Source organism: Gasterosteus aculeatus, chromosome 3 (assembly GCF_964276395.1).
Source record: "Gasterosteus aculeatus chromosome 3, fGasAcu3.hap1.1, whole genome shotgun sequence".
In the NCBI taxonomy this organism is placed as follows: Eukaryota; Metazoa; Chordata; class Actinopteri; order Perciformes; family Gasterosteidae; genus Gasterosteus; species Gasterosteus aculeatus.
In genome coordinates, this window is record NC_135690.1 from 8,946,295 (window position 1) to 8,967,019 (window position 20,725).

The 20,725-nt window shown below is 45.2% G+C and overlaps 1 protein-coding gene across 1 annotated transcript in view; it reads left to right on the plus strand.

Moving 5' to 3' along the window:
- Window positions 1-20,725, plus strand: part of dnah9l (dynein, axonemal, heavy polypeptide 9 like) — a 23,728-nt gene continuing 3,003 nt past the window's right edge. The window contains exons 1-68 of the mRNA XM_078098669.1: window positions 1-191; window positions 312-644; window positions 746-823; window positions 901-956; window positions 1,084-1,204; window positions 1,337-1,506; window positions 1,595-1,817; window positions 1,890-2,006; window positions 2,288-2,374; window positions 2,482-2,640; window positions 2,822-2,905; window positions 3,013-3,171; window positions 3,397-3,519; window positions 3,717-3,839; window positions 4,081-4,305; window positions 4,398-4,616; window positions 4,726-4,893; window positions 4,995-5,120; window positions 5,204-5,311; window positions 5,405-5,536; window positions 5,608-5,768; window positions 5,969-6,125; window positions 6,231-6,376; window positions 6,580-6,696; window positions 6,799-6,937; window positions 7,348-7,440; window positions 7,522-7,716; window positions 8,026-8,103; window positions 8,237-8,369; window positions 8,630-8,757; window positions 8,934-9,082; window positions 9,162-9,312; window positions 9,440-9,571; window positions 9,689-9,862; window positions 9,951-10,155; window positions 10,259-10,424; window positions 10,579-10,681; window positions 11,022-11,159; window positions 11,266-11,367; window positions 11,445-11,606; window positions 11,773-11,856; window positions 12,264-12,373; window positions 12,499-12,661; window positions 12,779-12,902; window positions 13,083-13,225; window positions 13,348-13,509; window positions 13,738-13,797; window positions 13,875-14,048; window positions 14,158-14,304; window positions 14,504-14,617; window positions 14,936-15,079; window positions 15,452-15,634; window positions 15,974-16,075; window positions 16,258-16,392; window positions 16,530-16,703; window positions 17,332-17,464; window positions 17,586-17,688; window positions 17,869-17,991; window positions 18,093-18,297; window positions 18,483-18,647; window positions 18,796-18,936; window positions 19,025-19,195; window positions 19,277-19,399; window positions 19,509-19,702; window positions 19,806-19,954; window positions 20,049-20,176; window positions 20,303-20,440; window positions 20,566-20,655. Coding sequence (XP_077954795.1) covers window positions 48-191; window positions 312-644; window positions 746-823; window positions 901-956; window positions 1,084-1,204; window positions 1,337-1,506; window positions 1,595-1,817; window positions 1,890-2,006; window positions 2,288-2,374; window positions 2,482-2,640; window positions 2,822-2,905; window positions 3,013-3,171; window positions 3,397-3,519; window positions 3,717-3,839; window positions 4,081-4,305; window positions 4,398-4,616; window positions 4,726-4,893; window positions 4,995-5,120; window positions 5,204-5,311; window positions 5,405-5,536; window positions 5,608-5,768; window positions 5,969-6,125; window positions 6,231-6,376; window positions 6,580-6,696; window positions 6,799-6,937; window positions 7,348-7,440; window positions 7,522-7,716; window positions 8,026-8,103; window positions 8,237-8,369; window positions 8,630-8,757; window positions 8,934-9,082; window positions 9,162-9,312; window positions 9,440-9,571; window positions 9,689-9,862; window positions 9,951-10,155; window positions 10,259-10,424; window positions 10,579-10,681; window positions 11,022-11,159; window positions 11,266-11,367; window positions 11,445-11,606; window positions 11,773-11,856; window positions 12,264-12,373; window positions 12,499-12,661; window positions 12,779-12,902; window positions 13,083-13,225; window positions 13,348-13,509; window positions 13,738-13,797; window positions 13,875-14,048; window positions 14,158-14,304; window positions 14,504-14,617; window positions 14,936-15,079; window positions 15,452-15,634; window positions 15,974-16,075; window positions 16,258-16,392; window positions 16,530-16,703; window positions 17,332-17,464; window positions 17,586-17,688; window positions 17,869-17,991; window positions 18,093-18,297; window positions 18,483-18,647; window positions 18,796-18,936; window positions 19,025-19,195; window positions 19,277-19,399; window positions 19,509-19,702; window positions 19,806-19,954; window positions 20,049-20,176; window positions 20,303-20,440; window positions 20,566-20,655 — 9,666 coding nt within the window. The 5' untranslated portion in view covers window positions 1-47. The remainder of the gene's footprint in view (window positions 192-311; window positions 645-745; window positions 824-900; window positions 957-1,083; window positions 1,205-1,336; window positions 1,507-1,594; window positions 1,818-1,889; window positions 2,007-2,287; window positions 2,375-2,481; window positions 2,641-2,821; window positions 2,906-3,012; window positions 3,172-3,396; window positions 3,520-3,716; window positions 3,840-4,080; window positions 4,306-4,397; window positions 4,617-4,725; window positions 4,894-4,994; window positions 5,121-5,203; window positions 5,312-5,404; window positions 5,537-5,607; window positions 5,769-5,968; window positions 6,126-6,230; window positions 6,377-6,579; window positions 6,697-6,798; window positions 6,938-7,347; window positions 7,441-7,521; window positions 7,717-8,025; window positions 8,104-8,236; window positions 8,370-8,629; window positions 8,758-8,933; window positions 9,083-9,161; window positions 9,313-9,439; window positions 9,572-9,688; window positions 9,863-9,950; window positions 10,156-10,258; window positions 10,425-10,578; window positions 10,682-11,021; window positions 11,160-11,265; window positions 11,368-11,444; window positions 11,607-11,772; window positions 11,857-12,263; window positions 12,374-12,498; window positions 12,662-12,778; window positions 12,903-13,082; window positions 13,226-13,347; window positions 13,510-13,737; window positions 13,798-13,874; window positions 14,049-14,157; window positions 14,305-14,503; window positions 14,618-14,935; window positions 15,080-15,451; window positions 15,635-15,973; window positions 16,076-16,257; window positions 16,393-16,529; window positions 16,704-17,331; window positions 17,465-17,585; window positions 17,689-17,868; window positions 17,992-18,092; window positions 18,298-18,482; window positions 18,648-18,795; window positions 18,937-19,024; window positions 19,196-19,276; window positions 19,400-19,508; window positions 19,703-19,805; window positions 19,955-20,048; window positions 20,177-20,302; window positions 20,441-20,565; window positions 20,656-20,725) is intronic.

Below are 20,725 nucleotides of genomic sequence, written 5' to 3' on the forward strand. Positions count from 1 at the left end.
CTTGTGTCCAGAAGAGCAAAGCTAACGTGGAGGCTATCCAGGCCCTCATGGGGAAATTCAGCCAGTGTGCCTTCATCACCAGAAAGAGCCGAGGTTCTACTCTCCTCGTCTTCTCTGATATTGATGAGAGTGTTTCCAAACAGCACGCTCTCATCACCAGTACAGGGGAGGAAATACATGAACTGCTGCAGGTATATCCACCTTGCTTGGTGCATTAAGAGACAGACGTATGCAGTACAGATCATTCATTCATACGTGTCATTATCATATGTATTCCTCTAATGTATCCCTCTTCCACTGTGCTCCAGGAGAGCCAGTCCCTGCTCGGTGTCACTGACCTGGACAGCAGCGAGTGGCGGGCCTACACAGTCTATGTGGACCGCATGATCCTGGCAGGCTTCTCCAGTGCGGTGCGCTGCTCGCTGCAGTACTTCATGGACAACACGGATGCCGCCCAGCGCATTTCCCCGCTGTTCGAGGTCCAGCTGGTACTCAACAACAATGAGCTGACGTTTGAGCCCTCGTTGGACTTCAGCCGCAGTGGTAACTTCTACGATATTGTGGAAAAGATGGTGGGCAACATCACCGACGTGGCGTCGTTCATCCCCCGAGTGGCAAAGCATAAGCAGCTGGATAACTATCAGGTGCACCTCAGATTACATTAACGTTTTAAACGACAAAACAGCAATGCGTCTGCAGCCAAACAGACCTTTGTCATATCCAACGTAAATTCTTTATTTTGTAGAGCGACATAAACGAAATGGAGGATTTGTCAGAGCTGTGCCATGTTATTCGCTCAAGGACACGCGCGGCCATCGCTAAGGTCATTTTACGTCTACTTACGTCTACTTGTGGAAGCTCACAAATATTCACGTTTGTAAAGATTGTGTTGGTTTTCAGGTCAGAGAATATCAGAGATCGTTAGCCAGCTACCGCTACCTGTGGACCGATGACAGGTCAGACATTTATGACTCTCTGTAAAATAAACAAAACGTGTCTTAATTCTGTTCTCTTAAAAAATGATGAATATCCTTGATTTTAGACATTTGATTTGGACAGATTCCTCTTTTTCAACTTTCGCAGGAGTGAATTTATGAGGCAGTTCTTGCTGTACGGCCACGTGCTGAGTACAGAGGAAGCCGAGCTTTATGCCGACTTTGAGCTGAAAAAGAACCCTCCCACCCTGGACAACTTCAAAGAACAGGTGTGCTTCACCTTTCATAAATGTATCAACACACTTTAACTCAAATGCAATTGACCACAGTGCCAACCATCATGGGTGATCTTTTCCTCTGTGATCGGTGTCCGTGAGTCATTGCGTCCTTCTTCACTCCAGATCAACCTGTTTGAGTCTCTGTATGTGCGAGTGAGCAAGATGGAGGACAGGAAGGTGTTTTGTGGCTGGCTACAGCTGGACGTCAGACCCTTCAAGCACACGCTGATGAACGTCATCAAGAGGTGGAGCTGGATGTTGAAGGAGCATCTGCTCAACCACGTAAAGCACAGGTTAGACCGGCATGCACGTGTGCAAACACACACACATATACGCTATAGAATACCGAGCTGAATGAGTGTGTGTCTCTCTTCCCTGCAGCGTCAGAGAATTATCGTCTTTTGTAGTGGATACGGCCCACGGACTTTCTAACAAGGTGTCAGATGGCGACTATGCCGGCCTGGTGGACATCATGGGACACCTCATGGCCATACGAGACAGGCAGATCAGTAACGAGCAGCACTTCCAACCGCTCCAATCTACGGCCGAGCTGCTCAAGACCTACGGACAGCAGCTGCCAGAGAGCGTCTACACACAGCTAGAAGTGAGCGCTAGCAGATGCGCAATATGCATTTATCATCACCTTACATTCTGCCCTTGTTTTCACTAAACACAGGAGCTGCCAGAGAAGTGGAAGAGTCTGAGAAAAATTGCGTTCACAGTCAAACATGAAGTGGCGCCACTGCAGTCAAATGAGGTTTCAGTCATACGAAGGAAATGTGTCCGGTTTGAGGTGAGGCCGTGTGTGTGTGTGTGTGTGTGTGTGTGTGTGTGTGTGTGTGTGTGTGTGTGTGTGTGTGTGTGTGTGTGTGTGTGTGCGCGCGGTAGAATGTCAACCTCTTACAAAAAGCTCAACATCTGAAATCGTCTCACTTTCTTTCCTGAATTATACATGACTGACAAAACACCTCCCGCAGTGCGCACAGTCATAGATAGAGAGAGGGAGACAGACACGCGTAGAACCTGCAGCTTCAAAGAACCCTGAATGTGCGGCTTTTTTCTCTATGTTTTTAGGTCAAGCAGCACGAGTTCAGGGAACAGTTTCGTATGGAGCCAATCTTTAAGGACAATGTGGAGAAGCAGTATAAACTAGTTGACAAGGTGAGCACTACGTGACATACTTTAACCACGTGTCGAAAAAGTTAAAAGGCGTGCAAATGAGCGCCTTCAAGTGTATAATTACAACACAACAATAACAATGTTTGCAGTCTAATCGAGCGGTGGCAGTGATGGAGGCAGAAATGAAGAAGCTGCGGGACACAGCTGATCTGTTTGAGGTCAGCTTCCCAGACTACAAGCAACTGTGCCAGTGTCGCTCTGACATCATACTGGTCAAAGCAGTCTGGGACATGATCATTTTCGTGAAGGTAAATACGATTTACGGCACATTTTGATTTTGAAGCTATGTTTGCTTTTCGTGAATGAAACATCATCATGAGACATAGTGTCCTGCATAGTGAGGGTGGGAGTGGGCCTTTCCACCCCACAGCGTAGGGTTGGATTTGTATTATCATGTATTAAAGGATTCCATATTCCTCCCCATCCCAGACCAGTATAGAGGATTGGACCAAGACGCCGTGGAAGGAGATCAATGTGGAGCAGATGGACATGGAGCTCAGGCGATTCGCCAAAGTACGACTAGCTCGCATGGCCAAACATTCAAATGATTCCTTTTTGAAAGGTTTGAGAAAAAGTGAATTTCCCTCATTCTTCATGACTACTTCTATCGCATGTTGAAGGAGATGAAGATGCTGGACAAGGAGGTCCGGGTGTGGGACGTCTACATGGGTCTGGAGTCGAATGTGAAGAACTTGTTGACCTCTCTAAGAGCCGTCAACGAGCTGCAAAACTCTGCTGTCAGAGAAAGACACTGGCAACAGCTTATGAACACCACCCGGGTATGAGACTCAGCTGCTTGGCAATGTATCACACCATTGACTAATATCACGCTCTGCAATACAATAAATACAATACCGATCACTCCGTTGAGAGCAGTTCTCGTCTTCTTTAGTCCTTACATGCTCACGTCCAGGCCTAAAATGACCAGCACAGTTCAGTGAACCCAATTATCCCGATCGTAAAATGTGATCACCCTCATGGCTGCCATGTAGTCCTTTCCACAGGTCAGGTTTGTGATGGGCGAGGGCACCACCCTGGGGGACCTGCTGGAATTGCAGCTTCACCGTGTGGAGGATGAGGTCAAAAACATAGTGGACAAGGCTGTGAAAGAAATGGCCATAGAGAAAGTAAGTAAAAACATGAAAAATAACCAGTTGTAAAATAGCGTTCTGTATATATATATGTAATCTGTCGGGTTTCCACCACATAATCAAAAACAATTAACAATTTTGCAGGAATAAAACACCATACATCAGTTCAAGTTTTGAATGTCTATGTTTTCCTCATCTTCAAAAGACAACTGTCACATTTTGTATCTACTTAGGTGCTGGCAGAGATAACGCAGACGTGGAGTGTTATGTTGTTGTCATATGAGACTCACACCAGCACAGGAACCCCTCTGCTCAAAGCCGATGAGAATCTCATTGAAACCCTGGAGGACAACCAGGTGAGCCCGATAACTATGTGTGTTTGTCAAAACCAATATGTAGTAGAATACATGTATTATTTCAGTGATGCATTCCAATACTGCACGATGCTTGTATGTCAGTCTCAATGACATTGAGGAGCCAACTAATCCAAATCGGAAAATCCACCAAAACATATTGAAGGTGTAATTCATTTAAAAAGACATTAAAGAGGGTTCTTGCAGATCATCCTCTAAAGCTCCTCCGTGTATTTCCCTTCAGGTTCAGCTGCAGAACATCCTGATGAGTAAATACGTGGAGTATTTCCAGGCGGAGGTGAGTGGATGGCAGAGGAAGCTGATGGTGGCTGACCTGGTCATCTCCTCCTGGATGTCCGTCCAAAGGACTTGGGCCCACCTCAACAGCATCTTCACCAACAGCCTCGACATCCGCTGCCAGCTGGCCAATGATGCAGAGCGCTTCCAGGGAATTCACACCGACTTCCAGGTAACACAAAAATACATGAGCGCGCCAGCCTGCATGCGTCCACCTCCCTGCATTCTTAGTCGTGTGATTTCTCTCCTACTTTCACCGCCTAGAACTTGATGACTGAGGTTGTTCAGAACAGTAACGTGGTAGAGGTGACCAATCGCACTGGCTTCCTGGAGAACCTGGATGCGTTGCAGCAAAGGCTTTCTGTGTGCGAGAAGGCACTGGCCGAGTACCTGGAGACCAAGAGACTCACATTCCCCAGGTTTTACTTTGTCTCTGCCTCCGACCTGCTGGAGATTGTGTCCAAGGGAACGCAGCCCAAACAGGTAACAGATTACAATTTCATTATGTTTTATGATTGCAAATAGAAATTGAGGGTCAGCATATTTCAGTTATCAGTTGTGTGTTTATCGTCCATGTGTGCGTCTTTTCTAGGTGACCAGACACTTGCTGAAGCTGTTTGACAACATAGCAGATCTTCGCTTCAAGGACTCGGACAGAGATGGAGGAGGAGAGGATGACGGGGAGGCAGTTGCCATAGGGATGTACAGCCGAGAGGGCGAATATGTTCCTTTCTCTGAGCCATGTGTTTGTGAAGGACAGGTAGGAAAAAAGACCAAAAATCATATTTCTATGTGTGCACTTTTCAAAAGTTGCAATGCAATTCGATTTGTATTTGTGCCACAAGTGTTGTCTGTCTTCAGGCAGAGTGTTGGTTGAGTGCCTTAGAGAACACCATGCGCTGCACAGTCCGAAAAGAGATCCAGGAGGCCGTAGCCGCCTACGAGGACAAACCCCGAGAACAGTGGCTGTTTGACTACCCTGCACAGGTATGTCGAAATATGCCTTTAACTTCATGAGCGCCACAAATGGCCGTCTGTCTGCTATCTGTTCTTTTACATCACATCCACAGGTAGGGTTGACTGGTACTCAGGTGTGGTGGGCCACCGATGTGGGCATTGCCTTTGAGAGGGTGGAGGAGGGATTTGAGACAGCGCTCAAAGACTACAACAGGAAACAGGTAGCGCTGTGAACGCAGAGTGAGGTAATTGAAGGATTGGGTGTACAAACCCTGGTTGTTTTGTCCAGTGATGAATTACGTCATCTCCTCAAGATCACACAGCTGAACTCACTGATCCACATGCTGCTTGGAGATTTATCTCCTGGGGACCGACAGAAGGTTATGACTCTCTGCACCATTGATGTCCATGCTCGCGACGTGGTAGCCAATCTCATAGCTCAGAAGGTATGCTGGAGTGAAACATGCATCTGCAGAATGATCCCTTGCTGCTGGTTTTACTCTTAAGTGTATCTCAGGTGACAGCAGGCCAGGCCTTTGCGTGGCTCTCCCAGTTACGCCACCGCTGGAATGACGAAACCAGACACTGCTACGTCAACATCTGCGACGCCCAGTTTCAGTTCAGCTATGAATACCTGGGGAACACCAACCGATTGGTCATAACTCCACTCACTGACAGGTGAGCGTGCTATATAGTGCTACATGTGTAAAAGTGAGTCTGAAGAAGTAAACAAGTGGGGGGTTTTCATAGTCCTTTAATAAAATAATAGCAAACAAACGCAGTAATTCAAGTTTAAACACAATCTATAATCCATTGGAAAGTCCATGGAATCCAAATTGTTACAATCAGTTTGCGTGACCATCTTGTCTTTCTCTCAGGTGTTACATAACCCTGACCCAGTCCCTCCACCTGACTATGAGTGGTGCCCCTTCAGGCCCTGCTGGCACCGGTAAAACAGAGACTACCAAAGACCTCGGACGCTCCCTGGGCATCATGGTATACGTGTTCAACTGCTCAGAGCAGATGGACTATAAGGTAGTACAGATGTTTATGTCATATTTACTACAATCATATATTGGCAATGTATGTATACATTATATGCTTGAGCGTAGCACCTCCGTCTCTGTCCCATTCCTTCAGTCCATAGGTAACATTTATAAAGGTCTGGCTCAGACAGGTGTGTGGGGGTGCTTTGATGAGTTCAACAGGATCTCAGTAGAAGTGCTGTCCGTGGTAGCTGTGCAGGTCAAGACGATACAGGATGCTGTACGCAACAAGAAGCAAAGGTACATGTGGGAAAAATGACGTGCTTTATAAGAAACACATATTTCTATTACATCAGTTGTCTTCTAGTCTGAGATTGTTCTACAAACGTTTAGTCATTTGCACTTGGTCCTGTGTGTGTGTGTGTGTGTGTGTGTGTGTGTGTGTGTGTGTGTGTGTGTGTGTGTGTGTGTGTGTGTGTGTGTGTGTGTGTGTGTGTGTGTAGGTTCCACTTCCTGGGAGAGGAGATCGAGCTGAAGCCAACGGTGGGGATCTTTATCACTCTGAACCCGGGTTACGCTGGCAGGGCCGAGCTGCCCGAGAACCTCAAGGCTCTATTCAGGTCTCACATTAACTGAGGGGGGGGAAATAAGAGATTTGAAGTACAAGAAGTAACAAGTACCAAAGAAGACTATTTAAACGTGTGTTTTCCTGTACTGCTCAGGCCCTGTGCCATGGTGATCCCAGACTTTGAGCTGATCTGTGAGATCATGCTGGTGGCAGAAGGCTTCATAGACGCTCGTCTGCTGGCGCGCAAGTTCATCAGTCTCTACACTCTTTGTGGGGAGCTGCTGTCTAAGCAGGTACATGATGCTTTAAAGAGCACTGCATATACTCTAACTATTCATTGTGCTCTTAGGATGGACACCCTTTAAAAGGCTAAAATGACTGTAACATATATGAAAATGGTAGTACAAACACTCTTGGTAAACGACAAGCAACACCTGCAGTTCTATAAACTGATCTAATTTTAGGCTATTATTCACCATCACATCCCATTCATTCCACTATACTCTTTTTTAGTTGGTAAAATAATGTTAACTCCACTTGTCAACTTGCCCTAATTTCATTAAGTGTTTTGTCTCCACACGGCTCATTGTGATGGATTTAAATACCGTTTGGCTTCTTCAATAAAACTACTGTATCGGAAGAACAGCACTTGAAGAATGACTTATTCCTTGCATTCATTGTTTGAACTGTTCATTCCCAATAGGATCATTATGATTGGGGTTTGAGGGCTATCAAATCCGTCCTGGTTGTAGCTGGATCACTGAAGAGAGAGGAGCGGAGCAGACCTGAGGAACAGGTATTAGTGAAGAACAAGTGTGTGCAATCACATCGCTTGTTTATTTGCATCAGAGGATTCAAAATGTCATTTCCTACTCAGGTGCTGATGCGGGCACTAAGGGACTTTAACCTGCCTAAGATAGTGACCGGGGACGTGCCGATATTCCTCGGGCTCATCGGTGACCTGTTTCCTCAGCTGGAGGTCCCCAGAAAGAGAGACCCTAAGCTGGAGAACGCTGTTCGGCAGTCAGTCAGTGAACTGCACCTACAGCCTGAGGAGAACTTCATTCTTAAGGTGCCTCAAAAGTGCCCTTAAAATGCTTGATCCTCCAACAGATTTTGGTGTGGTTTGTTAAGTTAACCATTGTGTTCATTTATATATTTATAGTTTAATTATAGCTCCGAATTGCAAATTTGGATGCACTTTCATTTTGTGTTTTTGGATGGAAATTAATGTTACCGAGCGCCAGAGCCCCTTGAAATACCTCACACCAACAACAAGCTTAAAAATAATAACGGCATCAGTATTAAATTGAGTCCTTAACTTTGAGTTTGTAGTTAATCGTCAAATTCCCAGGTTGAATCTGTGTTTGGGTGTCTGCAGGTGACCCAGCTGGAAGAGCTGCTGGCTGTCAGACACTCTGTGTTTGTAGTAGGTGGACCAGGAACTGGAAAGAGCCAGGTTAACTTCCTTATACTATACATTACATTACAAGGAAGAGATTAACTCACTGTGGTCATATCCATGGACGTTCTAGAGCGATGATAAGGAATTTGCACAGTGTGTCTCATGCTCAGAAGGCTTTTTCATTTAGATCTTGAAGACTCTCCATAGAACCTATGCAAACATTCAGATGAAGCCTGTGTGGAATGATATAAACCCTAAAGCTGTGACTACAGACGAGTTGTTTGGATACCTGCACCCTGCTACCAGAGAGTGGAAAGATGGTGAGGAACTTCACAAAACATTTAAATTGTAAAGTGTATATTCCATATTGTGGATCAGTATCAAGAAGGAGATGTCTGTCAAGACCACAATTCTTTCCAAAGCCTCTTTTAATTAATTAGAATTTATCCAAATACATGTTTCTATCTTATCTGAATAGTTTTGTTATGGAATAATTTGACATGAGTTTGCTCAAGTGAAAAATGACTTTTTTGATGGTGTCAATATGCCCCTGTATGTTTTACTCTTTACCTTATTTTAGGTCTCTTCTCCTCTACCATGAGAGAACTGACCTCAGTGGGTCATGATGGACCCAAATGGATTGTTCTGGACGGAGATATTGACCCCATGTGGATCGAATCACTCAATACAGTCATGGATGATAATAAGGTGAGCGTGAATCATCGTTTTCTAATGTTTCCATTCTACTAATGCTGTATTTTCTCCTTTAATAAAGGTTATGCATTCATGTCCACATCAGCTAACACAAAGAAAACTCTAATTTGACTTAGAGTGCTGGTCCCGTGCTGCAGCTTTATGTACCACAAATCTCTTACTCTGTCCAGGTTCTGACTCTCGCCAGCAATGAGAGGATCAGCTTGTCCTCCTCCATGCGCCTACTTTTCGAGATCTCTCATCTGAAGGCTGCCACTCCAGCTACGGTGTCCAGGGCAGGAATTCTCTATGTCAACCCGCAGGACCTCGGCTGGAGCTCGTAAGACACGCGCAACCACGCAAACCTCTAAAACACTCAGGCAGGTTGATTAGTGGTGCTATCTTTACTGCATTTCCAGGTATGTGACGAGTTGGATAGACACCCGACTGGCTCAATCGGAGCGAGCCAACCTCACCATTCTGTTTGACAAGTATGTGCCGTACTGCATGGAACAAGTCCGCTGCAACCTGAGAACCATCACACCCGTACCGGAGAACAGCATGGTGCAGGTGTTCACACATGGTCACACATACGCACAGATGTTTGAAGTTGTGTGTTTGCATATTACCAAAGATGACATTGTGTCACTTTGTATTGTCCAATAAGACGTTAAATGTTTGTGTTTTGGCCAATCAGACACTGTGTTCCCTGTTGGACTGCCTGCTGACAGAGGACAACACTCCTGCCGACTCTCCCAGAGAACTCTATGAGATCTACTTTGTTTTCGCCTGTGTCTGGGCTTTCGGAGGGGCTCTCTTCCAGGATCATGTGTGTAGTGACTAAACGTTCGCTTGAACTCCTTTATTACTGCAGCAGTTTAAATACTAGACAACTTAGATTATTATGTTACATTATGATGTTGTGTTTTCCCCAAAAATGCTCCAGCTGAATGACTATCGTGCCGAATTTAGCCGCTGGTGGTCGAAAGAGATGAGAGCGGTGAAGTTTCCTTCCCAAGGTACCGTCTTTGACTATTTCATTGACTCAGAGACAAAGAAGTTTATTCCCTGGAGCGAGAAGATGGAGCAGTTTGAGCTGGAGCCGGATGTACCACTACAGGTGAGGATACGTGTTGGTTGTGTACATCATGTTTCTCCCAACTTGGTAAACAATCCCTTTGAGTCACGTCATGTGTTGTGTGTTTCAGACTGTTTTGGTTCACACTCCAGAAACCATTTGTCTGACCTACTTCATGGACCTGCTGCTCCTGAGAGGAAAGCCTATTATGTTGGTGGGCAACGCTGGTGTGGGCAAGACCATCCTGGTGTCTGATAAAGTCAGCAAGCAGAAGGAGGACTTCATGGTGGCTAAAGTCCCGTTCAACTACTACACCACGTCGGCCATGCTGCAGCGTAAGAGTCACCGGAAGGAGTGTAAATGCTTTGGGAGGATTCGTGAAGAAAAGTCTTTCCTTGTCATTTTAATCATCCGTCCTCTGCCTCGTGCGGGCCGAAGGTGTGCTGGAGAAACCGCTGGAGAAGAAAGCTGGTCGTAAATTTGCTCCTCCCACCGCTAAGAGACTCATCTACTTCATAGACGACCTCAACATGCCTGAGGTGGACGTTTATGGGACCGTCCAGCCACACACACTAATACGCCAGCACCTTGACTACAGCCACTGGTGAGACAGAGATGCCATACACACAATTACAGCCTTTCACACAAATCTACGGTGCCAATTATTTATTATTATAATTACACACCAACACATAGAACACATGTTCTGAGCGGTGATTATACTGAATTCAATCTAAGTAGACATTTTTGTTTTGTAGGTATGACAGGCAACGACTGATACTGAAGGAAATACACAACTGCCAGTACATCACCTGTATGAACCCAACAGCTGGAAGCTTCTCTATCAACCCCAGACTACAGGTACAGACGGTCATGTATACAGGCACAACACTCATGTGCTCTCTCTACCACATTTACTTTATGTATTTAACTTTTTAAGCAATTCATCAAGGTGCAAATTAAATTGGAATGAGTTAATCAGCCGTAAGAACAAGAGGAAATTCAATTAAGACAAAATTATAAACAAGAAAACAAACAATTTCTAATTAATTTAGAATGTCCTAGAAAGCTAATTGCTAATTCTGAGATTACATAATTAATTAATAGTTTATTTAGAGAGTAGTAGCAGACAAGACTTCTTTGTTCAGTTCAGTCCTCCTTGGTTCTTAATGGCATTTTCACATCTCTTGAATCCTTCCAGAGGCATTTCTCAGTGTTTGCTGTACATTTCCCGAGTGCCGAGGCTTTAGCCACCATCTTTTCCAGCATCCTGTCGGCTCACTTCCTTCAAGGAGGATTCAGCTTCGGTGTCTCCCGCTCAGTCGGATCTCTCCTGCAGGTACACCTGCAGCATCGACGTAGCATGCGCATCATATTCTACACTCATCCATGCTGCTGATATTAATTCACAATTTTAAAATCAAACCAACGGTTTCTAAATCCAGGCAGCCATCTGTCTGCACCAGAAAATCAGTCAGAACTTCCTCCCGACTGCGATACGCTTCCACTACATCTTCAACCTGCGAGACCTGTCTAACATTTTCCAGGTAACACGCGCATAGAAATTTTCCCATTTGTGTATCTGAATCGCATGATGATTACTTCTTTGGATGTGTGTGTGTAGGGTATCCTGTTTGCCCTGCCAGCGAGCATCCGCTACCCCATGGACCTGGTTCACCTGTGGCTGCATGAGAGCTCCAGGGTCTACTCCGACAAGCTAATGGAGGAAAAAGATGTGGAACTCTTCAACAAAATCCTGCTGGACACTGGCAAGAGATATTTTGAGGTAAGGAGCAAGGAGCATGCAGACCGACATTGTCTCTCAAACGTCAAGAAATATAAATTGTTAGTCCACCTCCATGTAAAGTATAAAAATAATTGTACAGTCAAAATAACTGTTAAGTTTAAAAAAAATACTGTTTCTTTTTTGTGGCATGTTCTGTATCCTCCAGGGAATAGATGAGTCCATATTTATCCACCAGCCTTTGGTGTACTGCCACTTCGCCCAGGGAGTGGGAGAGCCTCGCTATCACCAGGTCTGACACATTCATAAACAAACAAGCTAGTTACAATTTGGACTCCTTGTTGCTCCTTTCAAGCATCAATTTATTATGTATTAACTGCGGCAATATAATTGGTGAGTTTAATTGTTTTTGACTTTAATCAATTTATTATGTAGATTAACTGTTGCTCACAAATTCAAAAACATAATGGCACAAATTCTGCTGTCAGGTCTAATCTGTCAGAAAATAAATGAGGATGAATGAACTGCCATTAGCAAACTAATTACCTTTCTTCTCTGCATGGGGTTTGAATTGAAAGTAAATTGAGGTCTTGAGAAGAACTTCCTGTAATTAGGCATCAGGAAGTTACCACATGGTCACTTGAACACTGCTGCCTTTACTCAAGAGAGCCGTGTTTGTTTATTTGCCCGTCTCGACAGGCCTCAGACTGGGAGAAACTCCAGAAGATGCTGGCCGATGCTTTGGAGCATTATAATGAGCTGCACGCTGTCATGGACCTGGTACTGTTTGAAGAAGCCATCCAGCATGTGTAAGACACAGAGACTGCAGTCACAGCACATTCAGCTGCTCGCGTATACTAAAGATTTACACAGATGAGCACATATGCAGCCCACAGAGAACACACGCGGCATTACTTCTGGTGTGTGTGCTCAGATGCCGCATCAGTCGCATCCTGGAGGCCCCCTATGGTAACGCCCTGCTGGTGGGGGTGGGAGGCAGCGGGAAGCAGAGTTTGTGTCGGTTGGCCGCCTTCCTCAGCTTGCTGGAGGTTTTCCAGATCACTCTGCGGAAAGGTTACGGCATCAATGACCTCAAGGTGAACGTGCATTCATACGTGCACAATAGTTAAAACACGTCACCCCCCTGTTTGATGTACAACGTTACGCCCGATGAACCTGTATCATCCGATACTTCTTTTGTACTTCATCTCCAGAGCGATATTGCAGCGATGTATATAAAGGTCGGGGTGAAGAACATTGGGACGGTGTTTCTTCATACAGACGCCCAGATTCCAGATGAACGCTTCCTGGTGCTCATCAACGACATGCTGGCCTCAGGTTCTGTTACACTGACCTACGATTAATGCTTTAGTGTGTTGAAATATACACAATTTCAAAGGTTAGATACTGTACATGTTAAACATTTAAATGCACTTTCAGTACAGTGTATCCAAATGCCAAACAGACATGGAGATAGTCAATTCACAATTACAGCGTGCATTTTTTTGTGTAATTTAGGTGATATTCCAGACCTGTTTAGTGATGAAGAAGTGGATATGATTGTGACGTCGATCCGGATGGAGCTAAGAGGATTAGGACTCGTAGATAGCAGAGACAACTGCTGGAGCTTCTTTATTGAGAGGATACGAAGGCAGCTCAAGGTCAGAGGCAGTAATATGTTTGGTCTAATATGGAAAATGTAATATGATACGTGCCTTATCGAGACCAATTTTGTCATATCGTTGATTATACAAAATATGCCACCAACCTCTCTGTCTTCCAGGTCGTCTTGTGTTTCTCCCCAGTTGGGTTCACATTGCGAACGCGTGCACGAAAGTTTCCGGCTCTGGTGAACTGTACGGCCATCAACTGGTTCCACGCCTGGCCTCAGCACGCCCTGCAGTCCGTCAGCTCCACTTTCATCGAGAAGATACCTGGACTAGAGGTGTCAGCTCACTCACCAAGCAGTGATGTTCCCTTTCTTTAAAGATTAGCTTCTTCCTCTTCCTTTCTGCTTTTTAGGAATAGAAATCTTTCTCTCTTTCTCTTAAACATCTGTTGAAATGTAGATAGTACGCCGTTGTATGCAGGAATGTGAAGTGTATCAAATGTAATTGTACAACAAATGAACAATTTCTTAATGTCGATAAGGTTGTGTTCAATCTAATTGCAGCCAGATGTGAGGGCATCGATCAGTGAGTTCATCTCTTACGCTCACACCAGTGTCAATGAGGTGAGTTGTTGCAAAGCACCATCGGTGGTGATGACCACACGGGACACCTTCTCTGACCTCATCCTCCCGTCATACAGGTGAGTGTCAAGTACCAGCAGAATGAGAAGCACTTTAACTACACCACGCCAAAGAGTTTCCTGGAGTTCATGAAGCTATATGGAAACCTGCTGGGAAAAAAACGCACAGAGCTGACCCAGAAGATGGATCGCTTAGAAAACGGTCTGCAAAAACTGCAGTCGACGGCATCACAGGTCGGACAATATGTCCTCTTTGTCTGGTGACATATCTTCTCTCAAACTGTTCTGCCATCTTCATGTTGTTATTTTGAAATCACTGTTTTGTCCTGTCGGGCTTGCGCAGGTGGAGGACCTGAAAGCCAAGCTGGCGGTGCAGGAGGTGGAGCTGTGGCAGAGGAACACAGACATAGAGGCTCTCATAGCTAAAATAGGACAACAGACGGACAGACTCAACCAAGAGAGAGCTGTGGCGGATGGAGAGGAGCAAAGGGTGAGAATGCGTGTGTGTGTGTCCTATTTTAAATATAAAAGGAAAGTCCTGTAAGTCCTTTTGAGTCTAATTTCCCGCCACAACATTCCATTCCATTACAGGTCATTTAGCTGACGCTTTTATCCAAAGGAAAGAAACAAACCTTTCAGAGTAAATAGTAGACTTCTTACTTATTATTGCCTTTTCTTTGTTTCTTCAGGTGGCAGCAATCCAAGCTAAAGTGACAAAACAGCAGAAGGAGACTGAGGATGACCTGGCCAAGGCTGAACCGGCCCTACAGGCAGCCAATACAGCACTCAATACACTCAACAGGGTAAATCACTTTTGTATATAGAAAATATTTAGCACCAAATCCTTTACCACTGGGGGCCGAAAAAGTAAATGAGGCAATTTGCCCAGTTTTAAGCTCTTATTGCCCATTTTCTGTACTACAGATTTTAGACTCCTTAAACATGCGTCCCGTCAATAAAAGACCACGTCATCCCTGCTTGCCAATTCTTTTGTTTTGTTTTGTTTCAATTCATTCTATTGATCTTATATAAACCCTTTAATAGTGGTGCAAATATGCAGGGGAAAAACGGTGGCAAAGAAGGCTTTATCCAAGTGTGTGTGTGTTTGTATTGCCTTTAAGTTGAACCTGACAGAGCTGAGGACGTTCCCCAACCCTCCAGCTATTGTCACCAACGTCTCAGCAGCTGTTTTGGTGCTGCTGTCTCCTCAAGGCCGAATCCCCAAAGATCGCAGCTGGAAGGCTTCTAAGATGGTCATGAGCAAGGTGATGTTTCACAGCCACCTCTCTTACAGTTTAGTTTTTTTTATTGCCAAAGCCCAAAGGTCTGTGATAAATAAATATTCCTCTTAATGCTGAAATAACTCATGTTCTCCCTCCACAGAACACCCTCCTGTTCATGTTTTCATATCTCTTTTAATGATTTGTTCTATATGCTGCTGCTTACTTTGCTTGTAAAAGAGATGTTTTATCTCTGCGGGGCACTTTGCCAAAATCTTTCACTCCTCAAATCCAGCTCATGTTTTAGAATCCCAAAAGCCTTCGAAGAAAAAAAAAATATATATATATATATATATATATATATGCAAGACGTGACACCATTTTATGTCATCCGCATGCACCCACACCTACCTGAAGGTGGACGACTTCCTGCAGGCTTTGGTAAACTTTGACAAGGAGCACATCCCCGAGGCCACAGTGAGGTGTGTGCGAGACGACCACCTCAGTGACCCCGAGTTCAACCCCGAGTTTGTGCGACAGAAATCCTCGGCTGCTGCGGGGCTCTGTGCCTGGGTGATCAACATTGTACGCTTCCACGAGGTATAGTGTTTGACCCGAACCAGTGCATGTGTGTGTGATGTTTTTTCAGTGTACAGCAGGGTCTTCCTCTCATGACGTAATGTTTCTCTCTCCCTGACTATTGCTGCCCTGGGTAGATTTTTGTAAGTACAAAATCCTCTGCTCTGTTATGCATCAGCAATCAAACACACAGTGTGTGCATGAGATTAAGTGATTTTATGGTTATAGTTTTGCACTCAAACCTAAAGGGTGTGTGTGTGTGTGTGTGTGTGTGTGTGTGTGTGTGTGTGTGTGTGTGTGTGTGTGTGTGTGTGTGTGTGTGTGTGTGTGTGTGTGTGTGTGTGTGTGTGTTTCCCTCAGGTATTACGTGAGGTCGAGATGAAGAGGATGTGTTTGTCTCAGGCCAACTCTGATCTGGCTGAGGCTGCTGAGAAACTCGAGGCCATCGGGAAGAAACTTGCTGTATGTCTGTTTATATCATTATTTTTCTCTATCTTTCTTCAAGTGTCTTCTTTCTTTGCACATGTTTAAATATAGTGTGTACTATATTTTATTTAATTGTTAGGTCATTTACTTCGCACACCGTGAGACATTTTACTAAGAAACCTCCAGGGCCACGAGTCATCATATTTCCGGTCTCTTAGGAGCTGGACAGTAGCCTGGAAATTCTGACATCAGCCTTTGGGCAAGCCACAACAGAGAAACTACGCTTTCAGGAGGAGGTCAACCGCACCAACAAGACAATAGAGCTGGCCAACCGGCTGGTCAAAGGACTGGAGGTAAGCACGGAAACAAATGTATTCCTCTTAAAGCTTCAGTGGAACGTTTGATTCCAGAAGCAGTGTGTCGTATACTTATATTTTTGTAGAATAAGGGGTGCTTCTATAGGGTCTCATGCATGAATACATTTTTTCAGAGTGAGAAGGTACGCTGGACCCACTCAGTGGCTCAGTACCATGAACAGGAGGAGACCCTCAGCGGGGACGTCCTTCTAACAGCAGCCTTCATCTCGTACGCTGGATCCTTCTCCAAGAAGTACCGGCGAGAGCTGCAGGACAACCTTTGGATGCCTTTCCTGCGCAGCCAGAAGGTACAATCTTACAATAAAGAAATATATATAATATAATATAAGTTATGATGCCCCCTTCATGTGATGTTGTGCTTGTGAATTTGGCCCTGCATGTATTAAAAAGTTATTACAGAAAGCCAGCTGAGGCTGCTTTAACACCGCGGCTCAGCGAGGTTCAATGTGGTGATGTGGGATAGAAAGATAGTAATTCTTTTTCCACAGCAGCATTTCAGGTCAAGAAATAAAAATCCACAATATATACAAAGAAAATACAATGATAGTGATTGTAGTGTAAAGGTGTTATAGTAGTGTGACTGATTACATGCTGTATACCAAGTTTTCCAGGAAGTTATCTAGGACGTTTTCCCTGAAGCTCGTCTCGAGGTTTATGTAATTTTACGACAATGACACAATTGCTGATGCAAGAAGCCAAAATAAGTTGAGAAATATTTGTTCCTTTATAAAAGTCTCCCCTCGACATCACTTTCTTAGTTGCACAAGTGCATTCAGTGCTCTCTGACCGGTTAAACCACTCCAAACAAAGGATTGAGTTTCACACATGGATGAATTATTTAATCAATCTACCCTGACAAAATGCAAGTAACATGAGTTTCAATCATCTTTAATTGATATGTCGTTTCTCCACCAGATGCCCATTCCCATGACAGAAGGCTTAGACCCTGTGTTGATGCTGACTGATGGGGCGATGGTGGCCCAGTGGAACAATGAGGGCTTACCAGGAGACAAAATGTCAACTCAGAATGCGACGATCCTCACAAACTGTGTGTACTGTGTCACATCACCATAGTGATAATAACCCCTGTTTCACAGACAATAAAACTGCGTGGGGCGAGTTTTGCTCAGTGATGCCGATGTGTGTGGATCATGTGTGCGTTGCTTCAGGCGAGCGCTGGCCTCTCCTCATTGACCCTCAGCTGCAAGGCATCAAGTGGATCAAGAGTCGCCATGGCAGCGGCCTCAAGGTTGTTAGTCTAGGGCAGAGAGGGTGAGTGTTTTCTAATTCCACTCTTACATCCTCTGGTAGAGAAAAAAGCTTTCAATCTGACTTTCTGCTAGAGATTAGATGATTTAGCTCTTAGCTTCACATTTATCTTCCCTGTTCGGGCGAGCGGACGCTATATTTTCTCTTCATTTATTTGTATTCATTGTTTAACTGTTGTTCCAGCTACGTGGATGTGATAGAACAGGCTGTGGTGGCAGGGGATACGGTCCTCATAGAGAACCTTGAGGAGACCATTGACCCTGTCATTGACCCTCTGCTGGGACGGCACACCATCAAGAAGGGAAGGTATAGACACACACATGAGCATGTGTGCACGCAAAACGAGCAACTGGTTTGTTCCTCCGAGCTTTTATACACTCCTGTGTCCTCCCGTGTCTCTCTCACAGCTGTATAAAGGTTGGGGACAAGGAGTGTTTCTTCCACCCGAGCTTCAGGCTGATCCTCCACACCAAGTTGGCCAATCCTCACTACAAGCCGGAGATTCAAGCCCAGACAACACTCATCAATTTCACTGTGACCAGGGACGGTCTGGAGGACCAGCTGCTGGCTCAGGTGGTGAATCAGGAGAGACCCGACCTAGAGGACTTTAAGGTGGGGTCAGTTAGTTATTAGGATCTGCTTTCCCTTTATTACATTGCATTTAAAACTTTATAATCCAACGTTTTGTTTGTTACAATATTCTAACGTTCTACCGCTTGAATGACCAGTTTTTATAATCATATTCAATCACGTGCAACAGTAATCTTAAGCATTCCTCCAAAATGATCTCACTACAGAGTGAACTGACCAAACAGCAGAACATGTTCAAGATTGAGCTGAAGCTCCTTGAGGACGAGCTGCTGTCCCGGCTGTCGGCTGCAGAGAGTAACTTCCTGGGGGACAACGTGCTGGTGGAGAAGCTTGAGACCACCAAGCACACGGCAGCGGAAATCGAGATGAAGGTAACAGGATGAACGTATTTGCTTGGTTGTTTCAGCCTGAGGGGGAATATCATAAGAACTTGTTTGGCATCATTCATGCTTCAACAGATTTCTTCTTATGATCCATCTCTTCTTCTCCTGTCTTCTCTCTCCATCCCTTATTTTTTAGGTTGTGGAAGCCAAAGTCAATGAAGTGAAGATAAACGAAGCCAGAGAACTCTACCGTCCTGTTGCCGTCAGAGCTTCGCTGCTCTACTTCATCATGAACGATCTCAACAAGATCAACCCCATGTACCAGTTCAGCCTCAAGGTCCGGCGCCCAACTGAAAAACTCAACATCCACGTTGTGATGAGTTTATGCGATGCGCATAACCAGTCTTTCCCCCTCTCGTCCTCAGGCCTTTAACATTGTCTTCCACAAGGCGGTGGAGATGGCGGAGGGTTGCGAGGATGTGAAGAGCAGAGTAAACACGCTCATAGACGGTGTTACCTACTCCACCTTCAACTACATCAGCAGGGGTCTATTCGAAAGAGACAAGCTCACATTTACTGCACAGCTGGCCTTCCAGGTGTGTATGTGTCTGTGTCAGCATCCGAGAGAGAGAGAGAGAGATTGTGTTTTGCCCCCGACTGTGTTCCTTCTCTTTCAGTTGCTCCTGATGAGTAAAGAGATTAACCTGCGAGAGCTGGACTTCCTGCTGCGTTTTAACATTGACCACCAGTACGTCAGCCCCCTCGACTTTCTTTCCAACTCTGCGTGGAGCGCCATCAAGGTGCATGCGCACACACACATCCACACGAGGGAGGGGGGGGGGGTTGTCAGTTAAAAATTTGGAAATGATGTTGTGCCAACACAGAGTGCTGTGCCTTGTTGTGGCCCAGGTGATGAGTTTCACTGATGAGTTTCGATGTCTGGATCGGGACATTGAAGGTTCTCCGAAGCGCTGGAAGAAGATGGTGGAGTCTGAGTGTCCTGAGAAAGAGAAGTTTCCCCAGGAGTGGAAAGGGAAAAGCTCCCTGCAGAAACTCATCATGATGAGGGCCCTGAGGCCTGATCGTATGACCTACGCTCTTAGGTAGAGAATGTTTTTTCTCTTCCCATGTTGAAGATGATCAAATTCTCAATCAATTTTCCACAAGCGCAGACTATTTCTGCTCTTCCTATTTGTTCCACTGTAGGAACTTTGTGGAGGAGAAACTTGGGGTGAAGTATACCGAGGGCCGAAAGACTGAGTTTGCTAAGTCATTCCGAGAAAGTGGTCCAGCCTCACCCGTGTTCTTCATCCTGTCCCCTGGAGTGGACCCTCTTAAAGATGTTGAGTCACTGGGTACTGTAATCACAGTTGACCGATGGATTTATAGATGGATTCCAGTGGTAGAATATATTCCTATGAAGATTCATCAACACATTCCTGTTCCCAGGGAGGAAGATGGGTTTCACTATCGACCTTGGGAAGCTTCACAACGTTTCCTTGGGCCAGGGCCAAGAAGCTGTGGCTGAGGTTGCCATGGAGATGGCTGCCAAGGAGGGTCATTGGGTGATTTTGCAGGTCTGACTAGAAAATAGATGAGTTTGAAATATGTGTCTGAATTGTGTTCACATGGTCCTTTTTTTAATAAACATTCATTGCTAAAACTCTTAAAAATTTCGGTGATGGGTTTTCTTTCACCTGTAGAACATCCACCTGGTTGCCCGCTGGCTGGGTTCCCTTGAGAAGCTCCTGGAGCGCTGCGGTGAGGGCAGCAATCCGGACTACAGGGTGTTCATGAGCGCTGAGCCGGCGCCGACGCCCCAGGAACACATAATCCCACAGGTGTGGATGCAGTGTGCATCAATGCATGGCACGCATATAGGCACCCAGGCATCTTTCATGTAGACGCTGCAGTTCTTCACTTTGTTAAGCAGTGGCGTTAAACACAGTTGTTAAAATGTCCTCAGGGCATCCTGGAAAACGCCATCAAGATTACTAATGAACCTCCTACAGGCATGCATGCCAATTTGCATGCTGCTTTGGACAACTTTGACCAGGTGAGTGTTGAGTGTGTTTTTTGCGCTGGGAGCGTTTTATTTATTTTTATTAACTCATTGGACTCGTTGT